The sequence below is a fragment of the Carassius auratus genome, chromosome 30 (genome assembly GCF_003368295.1).
Source record: "Carassius auratus strain Wakin chromosome 30, ASM336829v1, whole genome shotgun sequence".
Classification (NCBI taxonomy): Eukaryota; Metazoa; Chordata; class Actinopteri; order Cypriniformes; family Cyprinidae; genus Carassius; species Carassius auratus.
In genome coordinates, this window is record NC_039272.1 from 10079841 (window position 1) to 10096321 (window position 16481).

The 16481-nt window shown below is 35.9% G+C and overlaps 1 protein-coding gene across 5 annotated transcripts; it reads left to right on the forward strand.

Moving 5' to 3' along the window:
* Positions 1-9441: 9441 nt before the first annotated feature.
* LOC113049150 (E3 SUMO-protein ligase PIAS2-like) lies at positions 9442-15898 on the forward strand. Of its 5 annotated transcripts, none has more exons than XM_026211224.1 (15): positions 9442-9497; positions 10506-10590; positions 10933-11392; positions 11971-12058; positions 12156-12206; positions 12335-12425; positions 13009-13143; positions 13245-13350; positions 13513-13586; positions 13705-13865; positions 13980-14113; positions 14206-14383; positions 14855-14994; positions 15078-15115; positions 15225-15898. In XM_026211224.1, the coding sequence occupies exons 3-15, from the start codon at positions 10936-10938 to the stop codon at positions 15411-15413; spliced, it is 1842 nt and encodes a 613-aa protein (XP_026067009.1). In that variant the 5' UTR covers positions 9442-9497; positions 10506-10590; positions 10933-10935; the 3' UTR covers positions 15414-15898. The 5 variants fall into 5 exon arrangements, with proteins under 5 accessions (XP_026067009.1, XP_026067006.1, XP_026067007.1 ...); XM_026211223.1 differs by having other exon boundaries at positions 9457-9830; XM_026211221.1 differs by lacking the exon at positions 10506-10590 and having other exon boundaries at positions 9454-9497.
* The last annotated feature ends 583 nt before the right edge of the window (positions 15899-16481 follow it).

Below are 16481 nucleotides of genomic sequence, written 5' to 3' on the forward strand. Positions count from 1 at the left end.
TATGGGAATATACTGGAAAATATAAAACAATATCACAATATACATTTTTTCTAATAATAGTGTACATATATTGCCTATATTGTTCCCATATTTTATATATAGCACCCACACACACACACACACACACACACACACACACACACACACACACATATATATATATATATATATATATATATATATATATATATATATATATATATATATATATTTATCAATATATGGAAAAAGGCAATTCCTCATGTATAACAACCAGTGTTGGGACTTGCAACAGAATAAATGTAACTGATATCTGTTACAGTTACTAAGAAAACGTGTAATTTAATTACAGTTACTTATGAAAATGTAAACAATTACAAAGGGGGTATGTGATATGATTGATTTGTTTCCCAAATTGCATTTGACTACTTTAAAATATGAAACACCAAAGTTTCAGGAGTTTAGGACACATGCATATTCAATAACTTTATTTTCTATTTAGGTTTATGCAAGATGAACTTTTTTTCTGAAGCATTGTTAGATGCCAGTGTTTCCTGTCATATTCAAAGATCTAATTTCAAAAACAGAATCATAACTATTATACTAGGATTTTGGCTTTTTATTTTTAAATGATGATTATTATTTTAAATCTAAATTGAACCTCAGAGCTCTCAAAGTAAAAAGAGGTGCTAAAGTCTAAATTTGTGGTGGCTGTGCTTTAAAACTACATTTGTATCATCTTAATTCAGGGTTTTGAAAGTCTGACAAACAATCAGTGTAAAAAAAAAAAAGTTGAAAACATTCCTTAGACATTTAGAAAAGTCATAAAAAAATAATATGCAGTATTAATTTAATAAAGTAAGTGAAATAGGTAACTTGTAATCTGTAACCCATAACATGTCCAAAGTAACCTTCCCAACACAGATAGCACAATACATATTTCTGTATATATATATATATATATATATATATATATATATATATATATATATATATATATATATATATATATATATATATATATATATATATATATATATATGTACTAAATAATTAAACATACAGATTTGAAGAAATATAATTTCTTTGTGATTTTCAGTGTTAAAGAAGGACATTATAATGGTCATGAGTCAGATCAGGGCCTGATTATGTGAGAACATCTAAAACGACTGCATGTTACCTAAGGTCTAATTTAATTTTAGTGCCTGAACTTCTGCTCCAGCAAGAGAACAAGCTAAACCCAGCCACCTCAATCAAATGAAGCCACATCATTACATCTTGGGTTGTTTTCTCTGGTTTTACTATTATTCTCTGGCTGGTATTGATAAGAGAAACAACAACAAAGATGCTGTTTTGATCCTCTGCTGTCCTGGTGACCATTGATTGAGCGCTGAACTTTGACCTCAGGAGCAGTATTCCACACTTGAATCACCTCATGGCTGTCAGAGATGATTAGCTCCGCTGATCTAAGAGCTCAGGCTTTGTGCTGTCAATACCAATTAGCAACCACAGCATACCAGTGATGATGTCATGTTCTGAATTCTGATTAATTCACTTACAAATGTGGGATTCAGCAAAGTCATTTTATGTTTTAGTATCTATTTGTCATTATGTACTGTAACACATTTCCTGCCATCATAATTATAATCAGAGGCATATTTTAATTTTATCTTATCTTATCTGTATGTATGATCTGGTAATGATACATATGAATAACTTCTACATAGACCGATTTATAACATGTAAAGCATCCACCAATGATTTCAAAACATTAAAAAGATTGGTTTCTGAATGTCACATATTACATGTTTTGTGTGGACTTTATGTTATGTTATGTTCTGGTCTTAGTTTTTTCTGTATTCGTTCAGTTTTCTTGTGCGTTTTTTGCATTTTTCTTTATTAAAAGTAGTTTATTTAGCATTTTCCACCTTCTTCACATGAGAGTCCTGCTCAAGTGGACCCTGAAGGATCATGGATGTGGTGACTTCTCTCTCCCATCCAAATCTATATGCTTAAGGAGATTATGTTGTTAATATGGCCTCAGTAAGACAAAAACCTTCAGGCAAAGTGATATTTGGTATCAGCTTTTTGCTGATCCTGGATCAAATGGCCTTTATATTTTGCCAGGTTTGCCTAAGGTTGTGTTAAGATGAAGTCAGCAATGAAATTTATTGGGCTCCTCAAAAGCTCAAAGGGAGTGTCACTTCAAAAGCAACCTGTGAAGAGCGATCCATTATGTGCAATATAATAAACGCTTCCGCCTACGAGCTGCTATGGAAATTACTACATGAATATAACTTTGATAATGATGATTAACAAGTATAGACCATATTTCCACATCTGTTGATCTTATAATACGTTTCCAGTCCCATTTTCTGATTAGATTTTTTTCTTTTTTTATATATATATGATTTTTGGGAGGTTTGATATGTTCTTTATGATGTGGGGTATTTAGAGAATGAACCCATGTGAAAAAACTATTCTAAATTGAAATGTTACCGAATCCCAGAAATGAGCCATTGTATTGCCATTAAGCTTGTTATTACTAATAGTGTGAAATGCTCAGCCGTTTTTCTTCATCTGATAAGACCTTTTGAACTAAGAAGAACACTGATGGGATGTCCATCTATTTGTTGGTTGACATGGTAAGAATGAAAGTTAGTGGGGGAAGGGTGGTGCATTCCTCTCATTAAGCAGGGGTTCATCGGGCACTAATGCATTGTGATGGGATTATTTTCCTCAGGCAGTTATCTAGGTCATGGTCCATGACCAGCCTTATAAAATGGACCATATGATGGTCAGGGAGGTACTTTAAAAGCCATCAGAAATAATATGTATGGAAGGAAATGGAAAGTTTTGCCACAAAACCACTGGTTGCCATAGGGATTAAAGCTATGGAAACTGGATATGTGATCAATACACAAATCATGTATTCATTACTATAGTTCCACTGATAATGGTCTATGGTGGATTTAACTGATCAGACATCACTCAGCCAAATGCTTTCTGACGCCAGGCTGTGTTCGTCCTCCATATAAGATATTAAGTACATGTTAATTAATATTGCTAAGTACTTAAATGTATTTACAATGTAGTGTACACTGTAACAAGGACACTTAGAATAAAGTGTAACCAAAAATTTTATTTTATAGCAGTGTTGATATAAAAATTTTTTGGGCATATTTTGCACCGAGCATTACCCGCAGCTCAGCAATATAACAACCGACTTTTCATGGCTTATTGAGAAAGTCTGTGGCTGTTAAGAGTAGACCAAACATTATTCTGAAACAAAGAGAAAAACCCTATTGATATTGTCAGTCTGGATATGTATGGCTCTGCTTTACATTTTGCGTCATTGGGATTGTCACACATCACATCAGGAGCCAATGACTATCACGCTGTTTCTGAGTGCCAAATCAACAGAGATAAATCACTTAAAAGGCTAACAGGCAACGTCTTTTTTGTCTGTCTGCTTGCTGTGAGACTAGGTGTTCGAGTGCTACCACGCCAGCGCTGCACCTGCCTTTGTGAAGATAATATGAAACATTTAGAATGCAAATTCACCAAAGCACACAAAGCAGAGCCAAAGCTATGCAGTACAATGATGAATGTGCTGCCACTAACATGCTGACATCCTAACAAACACAGCTGGCCCACGCTAGTCTTTGCTTCTTTTTCTGTTTTGCCTTACAAATTGAGTTTTGTGCAACATTACTGCCCCATTACTAAATTACAAAAGAGCCATTTTAATGGTGGTTTTATTGTCAGTCCATTTGGGTTTCCAGCTGCTGACGTCAATGCATAATATCACTTAGCATTTATTAAAACTGTTTATATTTACCATTATAAAATGGATAGTTCTGGTCCTGACTTCCGACTGGTCAACAACACAGTGGCCCACTCCTGGCATAGCTCTAATAATGAATCGTTATTTTGGCCAAACAATTGTCAATTGTCAAAGACTAAGATTATATCTTTTCACTCCATAACTCAATTCCCTTTTTTAGCCCAGAAATGTGCAAGAATGACTGGCTTCCTGCACATTATCTCAGTTATTTAATGGCAACACAAATACAGTAAACAGTTGGACTTATTGGTCTGAATATTAATTAACATTATATGATTATTTCACCTAATGTCTATCCCAATGTAAAAAAAAAACTTGCAACATTATTACAGAAGTATATATATAAAGGACTTTTTTTTTCATATCCAACAACTGACAGGGTTGCCAGGTCTGCATTTCATACACAATGGTAATTCAAAGTGCTTTATATAAAAGAAACTCAAATAATCATAAAGAATAATCACCACAATAAAACAAGTAATGTAAAATATTTTGTAATTATTTAAAAATAGATTTAAAATTAAATTGAAACAGTTAAAAGTAGAAAATGTTTATACATAAAATACAGTGCAATCAGTTTGGACATAGCACAATGCTCATTCAATAAATGCACAGCCAAACAGATGAGTTTTGAGCCTGGATTTAAATGTGGCTAATATTTTAGCACATCTGATTTCTTCTGGAAGCTGTTTCCAAAAGCAGACTCCCCTTGTTTTGCGTGAATCCTGAGTATTTTTAACTGACTCGATCCTAATGATCTGAGTGGTCTGTCAAGTTTATATTCAGTGCGCATACAGTATCTGCCATGTTTTAGGTTCTAGGCCATTGAGTGATTTATAAATGAGTAAAAGTACTTTAAAATATATGCTAAATATAACTGGCAGCCAGTCTAAGGACCTGAGGACTGGTGTGATATGCTCAGATTTTCTGGTTCTAGTCAGAATCCTGGCAGCAGCGTTCTGGAAGAGCTGCAACTGTCTAATGATCTTGTGAAGGCCGGTGAAGAGACCATTACAATAGTCCACCCTGCTGGTGATAAAGGCATGAATAAGTTTCTCTAAGTCTTGACTGGAAACAAAAGATCAAATTTTTGTAATGTTTTTGAGATGATAGTATGCTGATTTAGTTACTGCTTTGACATGACTACAGAAACTAAGGTCTGTCTCCAGAATCACACCAAGATTCCTGACTTGATTTTTATTTGTTAGACCCCTAGACTCAAGATATGACTTCACCTTGAGAACTTCATCTTTGTTTCCAAATGCAATGACTTCAGTTTTCTCCTTGTTTAACTGAAGAAAGTTTTGGCAAATCTGTTAATTTCATCAGTGCATTGGCAGAGGGAGTCAATGGGGCTGTAGTCATTTGGAGATAAGGCTAGGTAAATCTGGGTGCCCTCTGCTTAGCTGTGATAGGCAATTTGGTTCTTTCTCATTATTTGACTTTGTGGAAGCATATACAGGCTAAACAAGAGCGGTGCAAGAATTGAGCCTTGCGGGATTCCACATTTCATGGACATCCACTTAGACTTATGCTCGCCTATACTCACATAATAACCTCTCCTAAGTATGACCTGAACCATTTGAGTACCATCCCAGAAAGCCCGACCCAGTTTTCCAGTCTTTCTATCAGTATGTTATGATCGACAGTGTCAAACGCAGCACTGAGATCTACTAGTACCAGCTCTGATATTTTGCCACAAGTGATTGGTTTGTTTGACATATCAGTCAAATTGCCTCATGGGCAAGCCTTAGCCAATGAAAGCTGCCATGGATTCCAGACCTTCAGCCGTCAGTTTAAAGGTCTGGCTACGCGAGACTAGTATTTAGGTTGTGCTTCAACTCTGCTCTTCTGCTTGCATGTAGTTTGAGGACCCAGCCCAGTGTACACTTACAAGATGCTTATCAGAGTGGATAGATAAATAAACAAATTATAAATAAAGTTTTTGTTTGTTTTTAGTCAGTTTAGTCAGACTATTTGACATGAACAAATTTTTCTTGTTTGGGTAAAAAACAACATGGTTTGGAAGATATATTTTTGCACTCACATGAATAACATTTTGTTATTTCTCTCAAAATAATGATAATAATGTTTTATAGAAAAGTGTATCTTCATTATTTTTAACAAGTAACATTCATAAAAGCCAGATGCCCTGCCGTGTTGTGAATCATGGCTAAAGGCATTGCACAATGCTATTGTCACAATGCAGCACACTCCCACTCATCTCATATTATCAAATTAAGCACACCTTAAACCGTTAGAGTTTGGAAGGGTGAAATAACCTGCCACTGTTTTGGAAGATTATAATCTGTGTAGTTTACACTTGAGCCATGTTTGTTTTGCTTAAAGTTTGTTTTGGTTTTGTTTAATCTTAACTGTTAGGATAAACAAATGTCTAATAGGTAAAAAGAAAATCCTTAATGCATCTCGTCGAACATGACTCTTATCCATCGTACTGAAGTATTAATTCCTAAAGCAGTATTACAAATCAGTCAGAAACTGTCTAAAATATGTCTCATCTCGTCTTTATCATAAAGCTATGTTCTTTCAGGCCATGCAACGTCTGTTTCCTCCCTGTCTACCTTTCTTTAAGTATTAATAAATGTGCTTTCTAGATTTAAGCATCAGATTAATGCATCCATTCATTTTTAAGAGAAGGTTAGGATTAGTTATAATACACAGATTAAAAGGCAGAGCTTAATAAGATTAGTAGTAACACAGGCATTTATGATTTTTCATAACAACAGATGCCATAAATTAATTTAATAGTATTCTGCGTGTCTGTATGATCAGAGGACAAAGGGATCAAATCAACTTAGGATTTTATAATTAATTAACATGTGATGATGCAACAATGTCCAAGACCATGAGGCAAACTTACAAATGGTGTTATGTCTGAACTTGACTCTAAATTACAATTTACCTTTAACCATTGCCCACAGCATGGTGTGTACTTGACAGAATGACCAGAGCAACATTGGGCTGTTCGATTTTCCATTTGAATAACAAAGCTCCGAGAGACAGGTATTTGAGAAGTCCCAATGGACGAGCACTAAGCGGACTAACAAGCCACTCCAGCACTCTGAACTTCCACACGCTTCCACCGCAGCTTTAGCGGTAGCAACTTTGATTTCAACAGTAATTGGGCTCTTGTCTCTGTCTAGTACTGCCAATAACACGAGCTAAGGTTAATAAAGGCTAAGGTGTTTGTGCGCCTGTATGTGTGTTTTTCCTATGGCAGGTCTTTATGTGTCTGTATGAGTGAGTGTTTTCTTATGGCAGGTTGCTCAAGTGGGGAAGGCTGGGTAATTAGATGCCATGGGCGCTTTACCTAGGTCATGCACTTCAACACACTTCAACCTCTTCAGTTACAAATATATAGGCTAACCTTGTATTTGTCCAACAGCACAAAGCAGCCAAAAGTATCCATAAATCATGAGTTGAGAAGGTTTACTTTAAAAAAAAAAAAAAGGTTGTTCATGCCAGTGTTTCATGAAATGAACAAATGTGATGCAATGAGGATTATTTGCCTCCACAAGCAATTCACTGAGGTTGAAAATTCACGTTAGCATTAACTGTTGTCATCTGATACTGTGTAAATGTGTGATATCTAGCATTAACATATTTATGTTAAATTTCAAGTTTTGATGTAGTTTTCGTTATGTATGTCATTACAGGGAAAATAGTTTTTTAGAGTACATCTCTGTCATCAATGATGTCTAAGGGGACTAAGCAAGATGTTTTCTGTACATAAATACAAACTTATCTGGGAACCTGACCAGACATAGTTTTCAGTGATGTGGCAGTTGAACTAACCATGGAGGAAAGACATGTAAATGTGTAAGATTAATCTCTTGAGCAATGATACTGAGGTTAGCCCACAGGTACAATTAGTAAGCGTTTGAAAGTTGAAACTGTGAGGCTACCACGCTAATATAAACAAGACTGTAAAATAACAACCCATTTCAGCCAGGCCAATTTAAGCCATTTCTCATATATACATATGTGTGTGTGTGTGTGTGTGTGTGTGTGTGTGTGTTTATATTTACAATGCACAATATCTCAGAAATATAAGAAAGAGATTATTTTTTCTGACAGCAAATTGACAGATTTTTTGAGAAAGTGCATTCAGATATTCAAAAGGATTCTTGTTCATCTAATGAAATATGGAACATGGCCCAAAAGAAATGTACAGTGATTTGGACATAAACAAATGGAATACAACAATTCTGAGACAAATGCAAACATACATTTAAACAATTGAAATGCAAACATGACAGTGATCTTTTTCATCTCATAAATATTATTAACATATTTTTAAAGGCAATTTGTGACTATACTCGCCACCAATTTATAGTTTACTCCTGGAATAAGGTACTTGATTATGCTGATCCAGGACCTGGTCTATTACCAAAATTCAAAGTTTAGCGTTAGAAAAAAACAGGACTGATGAGGAACAAAGAAAAAGAAAACCTCTAGGATAATCAGAACCTGAGCTCCACCTGCTGGACAGAGGGCTGTAACTGTCATTCACAAAAGTAGCATTTCATGTTCACCAGTTCTTTCAAGATCCGAAATTATTGTGAATTCTGGGTTGGAAAATAGTATTAGAATCAGAACAATATAAGATCGGAATCCTCCAATAAATATTACAATCACTTGCTTTCTTTGTGTTTCAAAATCATCTGTTTAATCCTAATCTATGTAAAGATGTCCACTTGTAACTATGGCATCTGCAAGTAAATAAACCAAACTTTATATAAAAATGTGCAAAACATTTGGGTTCTTGTTTCTTTTTAGGTAGGCTACTCTTCTTTATCAAGACTGTGATGAAGATTAGCAACAAAGATGATTAAAAAACACTTTTAATCTGGCATCTTTTAGATCTTGACATAACAAAGAAAAATAAAATTTATACCATAAAAATATAGATTCCTATATATATATATATATATATATATATATATATATATATATATATATATATATATATATATATATAGATCATTTTCATGACTTTTCCGAGTCTAGAAATGTATTAGACTTGTATTATTAGGCTACCTCATAGCCTATATCCATTTTTAGGAACCTTGGTTCTTCAAAGAAAAAACAATTGTTGCAAGGGTGAATATCTTTATTTTTTTTTTTTTTTTGCTGTTTTAGCTTATTTCATTTAACTGTTTTGTCTTTTAAATCATTTTATTATTTATTTTATTATTATTATTTTAAATCATTTGAAGTCATCTTAAGGCCCTGCTAAAAATTTTCTGAGGCCTCAAGTGAGCCCCAGCTACATGGTGAAGAACCACTGGCATAAACAGCTAATGACTGTGCAGCTGCAACACTTAATTTAGTTTACCTTGGTGCACTTTGTTGAGAAGTGAACGTCACACCGAACATATTACATTTACAGTAGAACTTCCTTAAAGGCACAGTAGACCAAAGAAACGTTTAACCCCATGGGTCAATGAAAGCATGGGAAATGGTGATAGAAAACTTATTTGGCGAAGAAAAAACTTTACTAACATTATAAGTGTACGTCTGTGTCAAAATGTAAATGCAAAAATGTATGCTATGACCCCTTTAACCCAGGCTGTGTCACGTGACCCCACATCCCCGGACTGGCCAGGATGAGCGCAGCCAGAAAATGGCGGATATTGAGGAGTTACGGGTAGGCGAAAGTGTAATGATAGCTGGCTACTTCTTTGCGTCTCTCACATTTTAAAAACATTTTGCAGTTACCGTTTTTTGACTCTATTTTACCTGTCGGTTTGCTACCCATGGGCTAGTTTTTTATAGTTAATACTGAAACGTCCCATCACTCCGTTAGACGGATTGTGTTTAGCCTGTTAGCCAACAACCAGCTATTCTTTTAGCTCACGATCTTCTTTCTACACAAAAATTGAAGATCAGCCTCACAATGTCACTGCTTTTATTACCGTCATTTACTGCATGAATACGCTTTACTATAACACCTAACTGAACTGACGACTGTTCGTTGCAGGTAAAAAGTTATTTACGTTTCAATTTCTTCACTGCTCGAATTGTTTTGGCTGGTCTTTTGTTAGCTAGCGTCCGACAGCGATGGACAATGCCCGTATGTACCCACAGATGTAGTCTGATTTATGACTTGTGTTTGCAAGTATAAACTATATATAGACCAGATTTTATGTCAGTGTAAATATAAGTCAACATTTAATACTAAAATGGCAAGTAAACATTAGAGGGGGACACCTTTAAAAATGTTGTTTACAAAACACCAAGTGGGTCGCCAGCAAACACGACGTCACCGTGAGCGTTTTCTCCTTCACATTTGTGTCAAGATAACAGCTTTGACTAACTTAGTGCATAGATCATCTTTCTAAAGTTTAATTGAATGCATTGCAGTTCAGCATCAGCAGCTATTCACTCAATAACCAATAGCCTGCGTGTTAGACACCTGCTTTTGTGTGCTGTAACACTTGCCGCTGAAAGACTGCTTCATGTTGTCTTGTAAACTCTTCAGAAACACATCCTGCTTAACTGTAAAACTAAGTGACCCCCCCCCCCCCCCCCCAGCAGCAGTTCAGTTCAGTTCAGTTAATTTCTCTCAGGATCAAAGTGAACATCTGTGTTTTGTTCTTTTTTCATTCTCTTGATGTTTATCTAATTGGTCTTGGAATTATTCTCAACATTTTAGATGCATTTCGGTCATTTGTTAAGGATTTTTAAAGAAAAAAGGATTAACACGTAAGAACAATCAAGCATGGACCATGTAATGAAGGGTCAGTTGAGATTTTCTTATTTCTCTGGGGTTTCTGGAATGGGTGTCTTTGGGTGGGTTGTCACCTCACTTCACGAATAATTATTTATTCATTAAGCTGCTTTCAAATGACACCTTTTGTTTTTAAATCTGTTTTAACCATAATCCACCAGTTTATGCCATGTTGATTATTAATGCACAGATTTGTATGTTTTTGGAAATTCTTATAATAAAAGTAAAGCTTGTCAGCATGGCATAGAGGGTGCTTTCTCTTACTAACTTGTGTTGCAAAAATGTATTGCATTTCATGTTTGGTATCTCAAAGTGTTTTATTGCTTGTCTGAATTTGTTTTGTTTTTTTCAGAATATGGTATCAGGTTTCCGTGTCTCAGAGCTCCAGGTACTGTTAGGTTTTGCTGGAAGGAATAAGAGCGGTCGAAAGCATGAACTTTTGCTGAGGGCTTTGCAGTTACTCAGGAGTGGTTGTAGTCCTGCTGTGCAGATCAAAATAAAGGAACTGTATCGTCAGAGATACCCACGGACACTTGATGGTCTTCAGGATTTGGTGGCTCTGAAGTCACGCATTAAATCCTACTTTGAAATCGACAGCGGTGCCACAGTTGTGAGCTCAGATCTTCCTGGCCATCCAGACCTCCTGCAGCATCACCTGCTGAGCTGTGATTCACCTGTGTTTCATGAGTCAAAGCCAATGATGAATATGCAGCAGGCCACACCACTTATGGCACCCGTCCACCCGGACGTGCAGATGAAGTCCCTACCTTTTTACGATGTCCTGGATGTCTTGATCAAACCGTCAAGCTTAGGTAATTTTATAAGATATGTTTGGATTGTTCTGTCCGTGCTTGGTGGAGTAGGAAAAAAAAAGTTTTAAAAGGGAGGTTGAAGCTTTTATCTTAAGGTTTTTTTTTAAAGAAAGTAATATTTTTATTCAGCAAGGCTGCATGAAATTATCAGAAGTCTCAGTAAAGACATTTAGAATGTTATGAAAGTTTGTGATTTGAAATAAAAGCTGTTCTTTATCTTTATATTCTATTGAAAAAATTATATAGCGGAAACAAATATTAAGCAGCACCGCTCTTTTCAACATTGAGAAATAAGAAATGTTTCTTGTGCACCAAATCAGAATATCAAAATGATTTCCAAAGGATCATGTGACATTGAAGATTAGAGCAGTAGCTGCTGAAAAATTTGGCTTTGCCACATTTTAAAATGTATTAAAATAGAAGAACGGAACCAAAATGAAAAGTTATTTAAAAGTTGTAATAATATTTCACATCATTACAATTTTTTATTTTATTGTATTTTTGATAAGTACATCATTGGTGAGATTAAGAGACTTCTTAAAACTATACACCCCTTTTGACTGATTTGTGTTTTAAAGGGACCCATGCTGGTCAGAGGTTTCATCATGAAAAGTACTTCATATTTGCCTTGACTCCACAACAAGTGAGAGAAGTTTGCATTTCACGGTAAGAACTAAATGACTTAAATGTGACTTAGATAATGTAACTGGTCTCTTTGCCCTTGTCTGATGGGTTTCTTTGTTTTTGTTACACTTTTGCATAGGGACTTTCTTCCAGGTGGAAGAAGGGACTACATGGTTCAAATTCAACTGCGGTAAGAGCCAACTCAGTGTGTTGCTTTTACTGTCATTTGTGTATCCGGTTCAGCTTCGTGTAAAGAGATGTTGTCACCATTATCCCAATCTTAGACTCTAAAGGTTATGTTTTATGTTTTGATTCTAGGTTTTGTCTAGCAGAGACCAGCTGTCCACAAGAGGACAATTATCCAAACAGTCTCTGCATCAAAGTCAATGGGAAGCTCTTTCCCCTCCCTGTATGTAGTCCTGTTGTAATTAACCTTCATTAAGCCCAAGTTTAATGTTTTTCCCAACCCACATAGTTCTTATAAAAATATATATAACTTGTCAGAACAACACAGTCCTATGTAATTAGGCTAATTTAGGTCCATAGTTAAATCCTTTTAAATGGGTAATTGCAAAAATCATTGCTTAAAATTTTCTCAGTTCTCCCCCCAAAATAGAGATTACTTATGTAATGCATGATTTGTTAGTTGAACAGGAACATTGCTTATTGCAGATGACTTGAAAGATGATGGCAATGTTATTATAATTTGTACATTTGTTCAAACAAAGGTTAAATGGCTATCGTTTAAAAGGGATGAAAATCACTGCATACTAGAACTGCATACTTTTTTTTTTTTTTTTTTTTTAGCTATTATGACCTATTGAAGAACTGAATTTATTTGAAATAAAATACTTTTATAACAACGTAAAAGTCATTACTGTCACTTATGATCAGTTTGTTAAATATATCAATTTCTTAAACAAAAAAAAAACTGACCCCAAACTTTTGTACAATTGCTGTTTGTATATAATCTGACATGGGATATCACACAGGGCTATGCACCGCCTCCTAAGAATGGTGTGGAGCAAAAAAGACCCGGCAGACCGCTGAACATCACGTCACTGGTCAGGTTGTCGTCTGCTGTACCCAATCAGATAGTAGTCACCTGGGCACCTGAAATAGGAAAGGTATGCAAAGTCCTGTTACTTCATGCATTCAGGTTTCAACATTGCTTTAGCCGTTTCTGTATACTAAGCATTTGTATGTACTTCCTTCTTGTTTTCTTCAGACATACTCCATGTCAGTTTACTTGGTGCGGCAGCTGACCTCTCCACTGTTGCTACAGAGATTAAGAATGAAGGGGATCAGAAACCCTGACCATTCCAGAGCTTTAAGTAAGGCTACACTTCCCTCTTTGATAAAGGAGGAAAAAAGATACCCATGGCATGAAATCTTAATTGTAAATATGAAAATGATCGCTCAAACACAACAGTTCTCTGGTCTTGTTTTATTTGTTGTCATTTCCTAAATCCATCCTCTCTTCACTATTGTAACAGTTAAAGAAAAACTCACGGCAGACCCTGACAGTGAAATCGCCACAACTAGTTTACGAGTCTCACTCATGTGCCCAGTAAGTTACATCTGACTCATGAGTGTCAGTTTAAATGACAGTTTTCAGTTTTTGTTTAGTGTGCTGATGTAATATGGTTAAAAAAAAATAGTTTTGTCTCCTCTTTTATCTCATATAGCTTGGCAAGATGCGTCTTACGGTACCCTGCCGAGCTGTCACCTGTTCTCACCTGCAGTGCTTTGATGCTGCGCTATACCTGCAAATGAATGAGAAGAAGCCCACCTGGATCTGTCCCGTCTGTGACAAAAAAGCCGCTTATGAGAGTCTGATTATTGATGGGTGTGAATACTGTCATTATAACAAAACACTAACCACATTAAACATCGTAAATTGTTCTGCATTTATTGAGAGAGTCATTTGCATTGCGTAAACTAAGCTCTTTCTACTTGTCAGGCTCTTCATGGAAATACTCAATGACTGCACAGATGTTGATGAAATCAAGTTTCAGGAGGATGGGACATGGTGTCCAATGAGACCAAAGAAGGAGACGTTGAAAGTGTCATCTCCATGTATCCCAAAAATTGATTGTAAGGTTCATTTCCCCCTTCTCTGTGTGCTAGGTACTAATTTATTGTGTATAGGATTTGATGCATTTTTTAAGTGATTCATGACCTCTCAGGCGCCGTCCCAGTGCGGCACAGTGCAGTGGTGCCACCCCCAGAAACCAGCAGCACAAAAAAAGGTGACATAATCGACCTCACACTAGAGAGCTCATCTGATGACGAAGAGGACAGCGATCCTCCTCTGAAAAAGCGCTGTGTCTACATGTCAAAGGCTGAGGAGATGCACAACACAGGGTTTGTGTTTATTAATTATTCCTTCACTAGAAATCAGACCAGACATTTCTGTGTACCTCTTCTTTAAGCCTTGCCCTTTCACGACCATGCTTTGAATGAACTATTTTCATTGTAATAAACTGTACAATAGTCAAATTATCCATGGTGATGGGAAAACCTGAAATTTAAGAAAAACTAAATGTAATATCTAGTCTTGAAAAAGTCAAAGTCGAGTTCATAAAAGCTTTTAAGAAAATTAATAAAATACTGTTGCAAAATGTTTAATTTGCTTGAATTAACGATATATTATTTGTGTATTTTTAAATCATTAGGCATTGAAACTTATAGGTGAATAGATGTTGATGGTACCCTGTAAGCTTTATTATCGCTACTATATATACATTGTATAAAATGATCCATAATGAATGTTGACTGCAGTGGAACCTCCATTTCTCAGTGCTGGTTTGTTAATTTTCCTTTTTCCTCTTTTAGGGTCCTGACTTACCAGCCATCAACGGTTCGGGTGCCAAATGTCCAGGCGCTAGATACCTCATACCTGACCTCATCAATAACCGACTACTCCGTTCCATTCCACCATTCTACCTTATCCACTATTCCCACAGATATGCAGAGTATGTACTATGTACTAATCAAGTATGTTTTCCTTTGTGATCAAGATTCAACATAAAAACTCATGTTTGTGTCTTTCCCAAAGGTCTTGATTTATTTTCTCTGATTCAAGGGGATCCACAGGTATACTCTTTCAAATAATGATTCTGTCCAAGAAATATTGAGATTGCATGTATGTTGCGTGTTTTAATAGCCTGCGCAGCTGTTTACCAGTAGTTTTTTGTTTCTTCAGCAGCATTACAGAGGCCCTATATTTTTAGACAACCTCTCCAGCAGCCTTCAGAGTGCCACCACCAGCAGCGGCTTGGTTTCCTCATCAGCTTCGTACGAGTCGGCAACTCATAGCAGCAGCTCGAGTCACGAGACGGGTGTCATTACGGGAGGATCTTCAGGCCTGTCAGACATTATTTCACTAGACTGAACCCTGGCACATATTGATTGGCCAGTCACCAAAACAGCTACACTCAAGTCAAGTTGGCTAAGTGAAAAACATTTTCTACATTTAACTGTGGACCTCAAGAATCATGTTTCGACAAGGACCCAGAAGGACTACTATGAAGATCTCTAAATGTTGTTGCTGGGTCAGCAACAGTGCCGTTTTAAAAAGCAAACTCGAATCAAGCTGTTCTCCCTTTGAATTGGGGAAACTACCAGATACACAGTGACTCTCATCCCTTAGCTATTTAAGTGGAGGAGCAGAATGAAATAAACGGCATAAATGAGTGGACTAGAAAGCTCAGACCAGTCTAATACTGTCTACGTTGTGTGTTTTGAAATGGCGGTTCTGCAGTTGAAACGGCAGCAGGTTTTCAGCGGCAGCTCAGTTTATGTTGTCTCTTCGATATCAGCAGTGCAATTATTTTTTTGTTACAAGACTTCAGTTCCAGCAATAAAAAAAAAAAACTATGTTGTAAAATGTAAAATGTTTACTTGTCTGATACCAAGGCAGAATGCATAAGCAGCAGATTATTCTTGGTGGTTATTTGCTCAAGAGCCATCAGATTCCCTTTTGCTGATGAGGTAAACTTATTTTCAATCTGAAATTTTATATGAAAGATTTTTAAAAAATGTTCACCTCAATAACATGTAATATCTGTTCCTGTGGCTCAGTGGTAGAGCATTGCGTTAGCAGCACAAGGTTGTGGGTTTGATTCCCAGGGTACACACATACTGGTTTAAAAATAAATTTAGATGCACTGTAAGTCGCTTTGGATAAAAGTGACTGATAAATCTAAATATGACCGTTGTTAAATTGAGTAATTTATGTAATTTCATGGTTCTTGGTCCGTTAACAACCTGCAGGTGTAATGAAAATCAAGCCATTCATTTTTTTATTTTTTTTTTAAGATTATGCAAGTTTTGTCTTGATAATAGGATGGGGATCTTTTTTATTTTAAAAATCTGCTTTAATTGCTAATGGTTATTGACTTGTTTGAGTTAATCTGATTTAATTTACTGGTTTATGAGCCATACAACATACTGACATTTT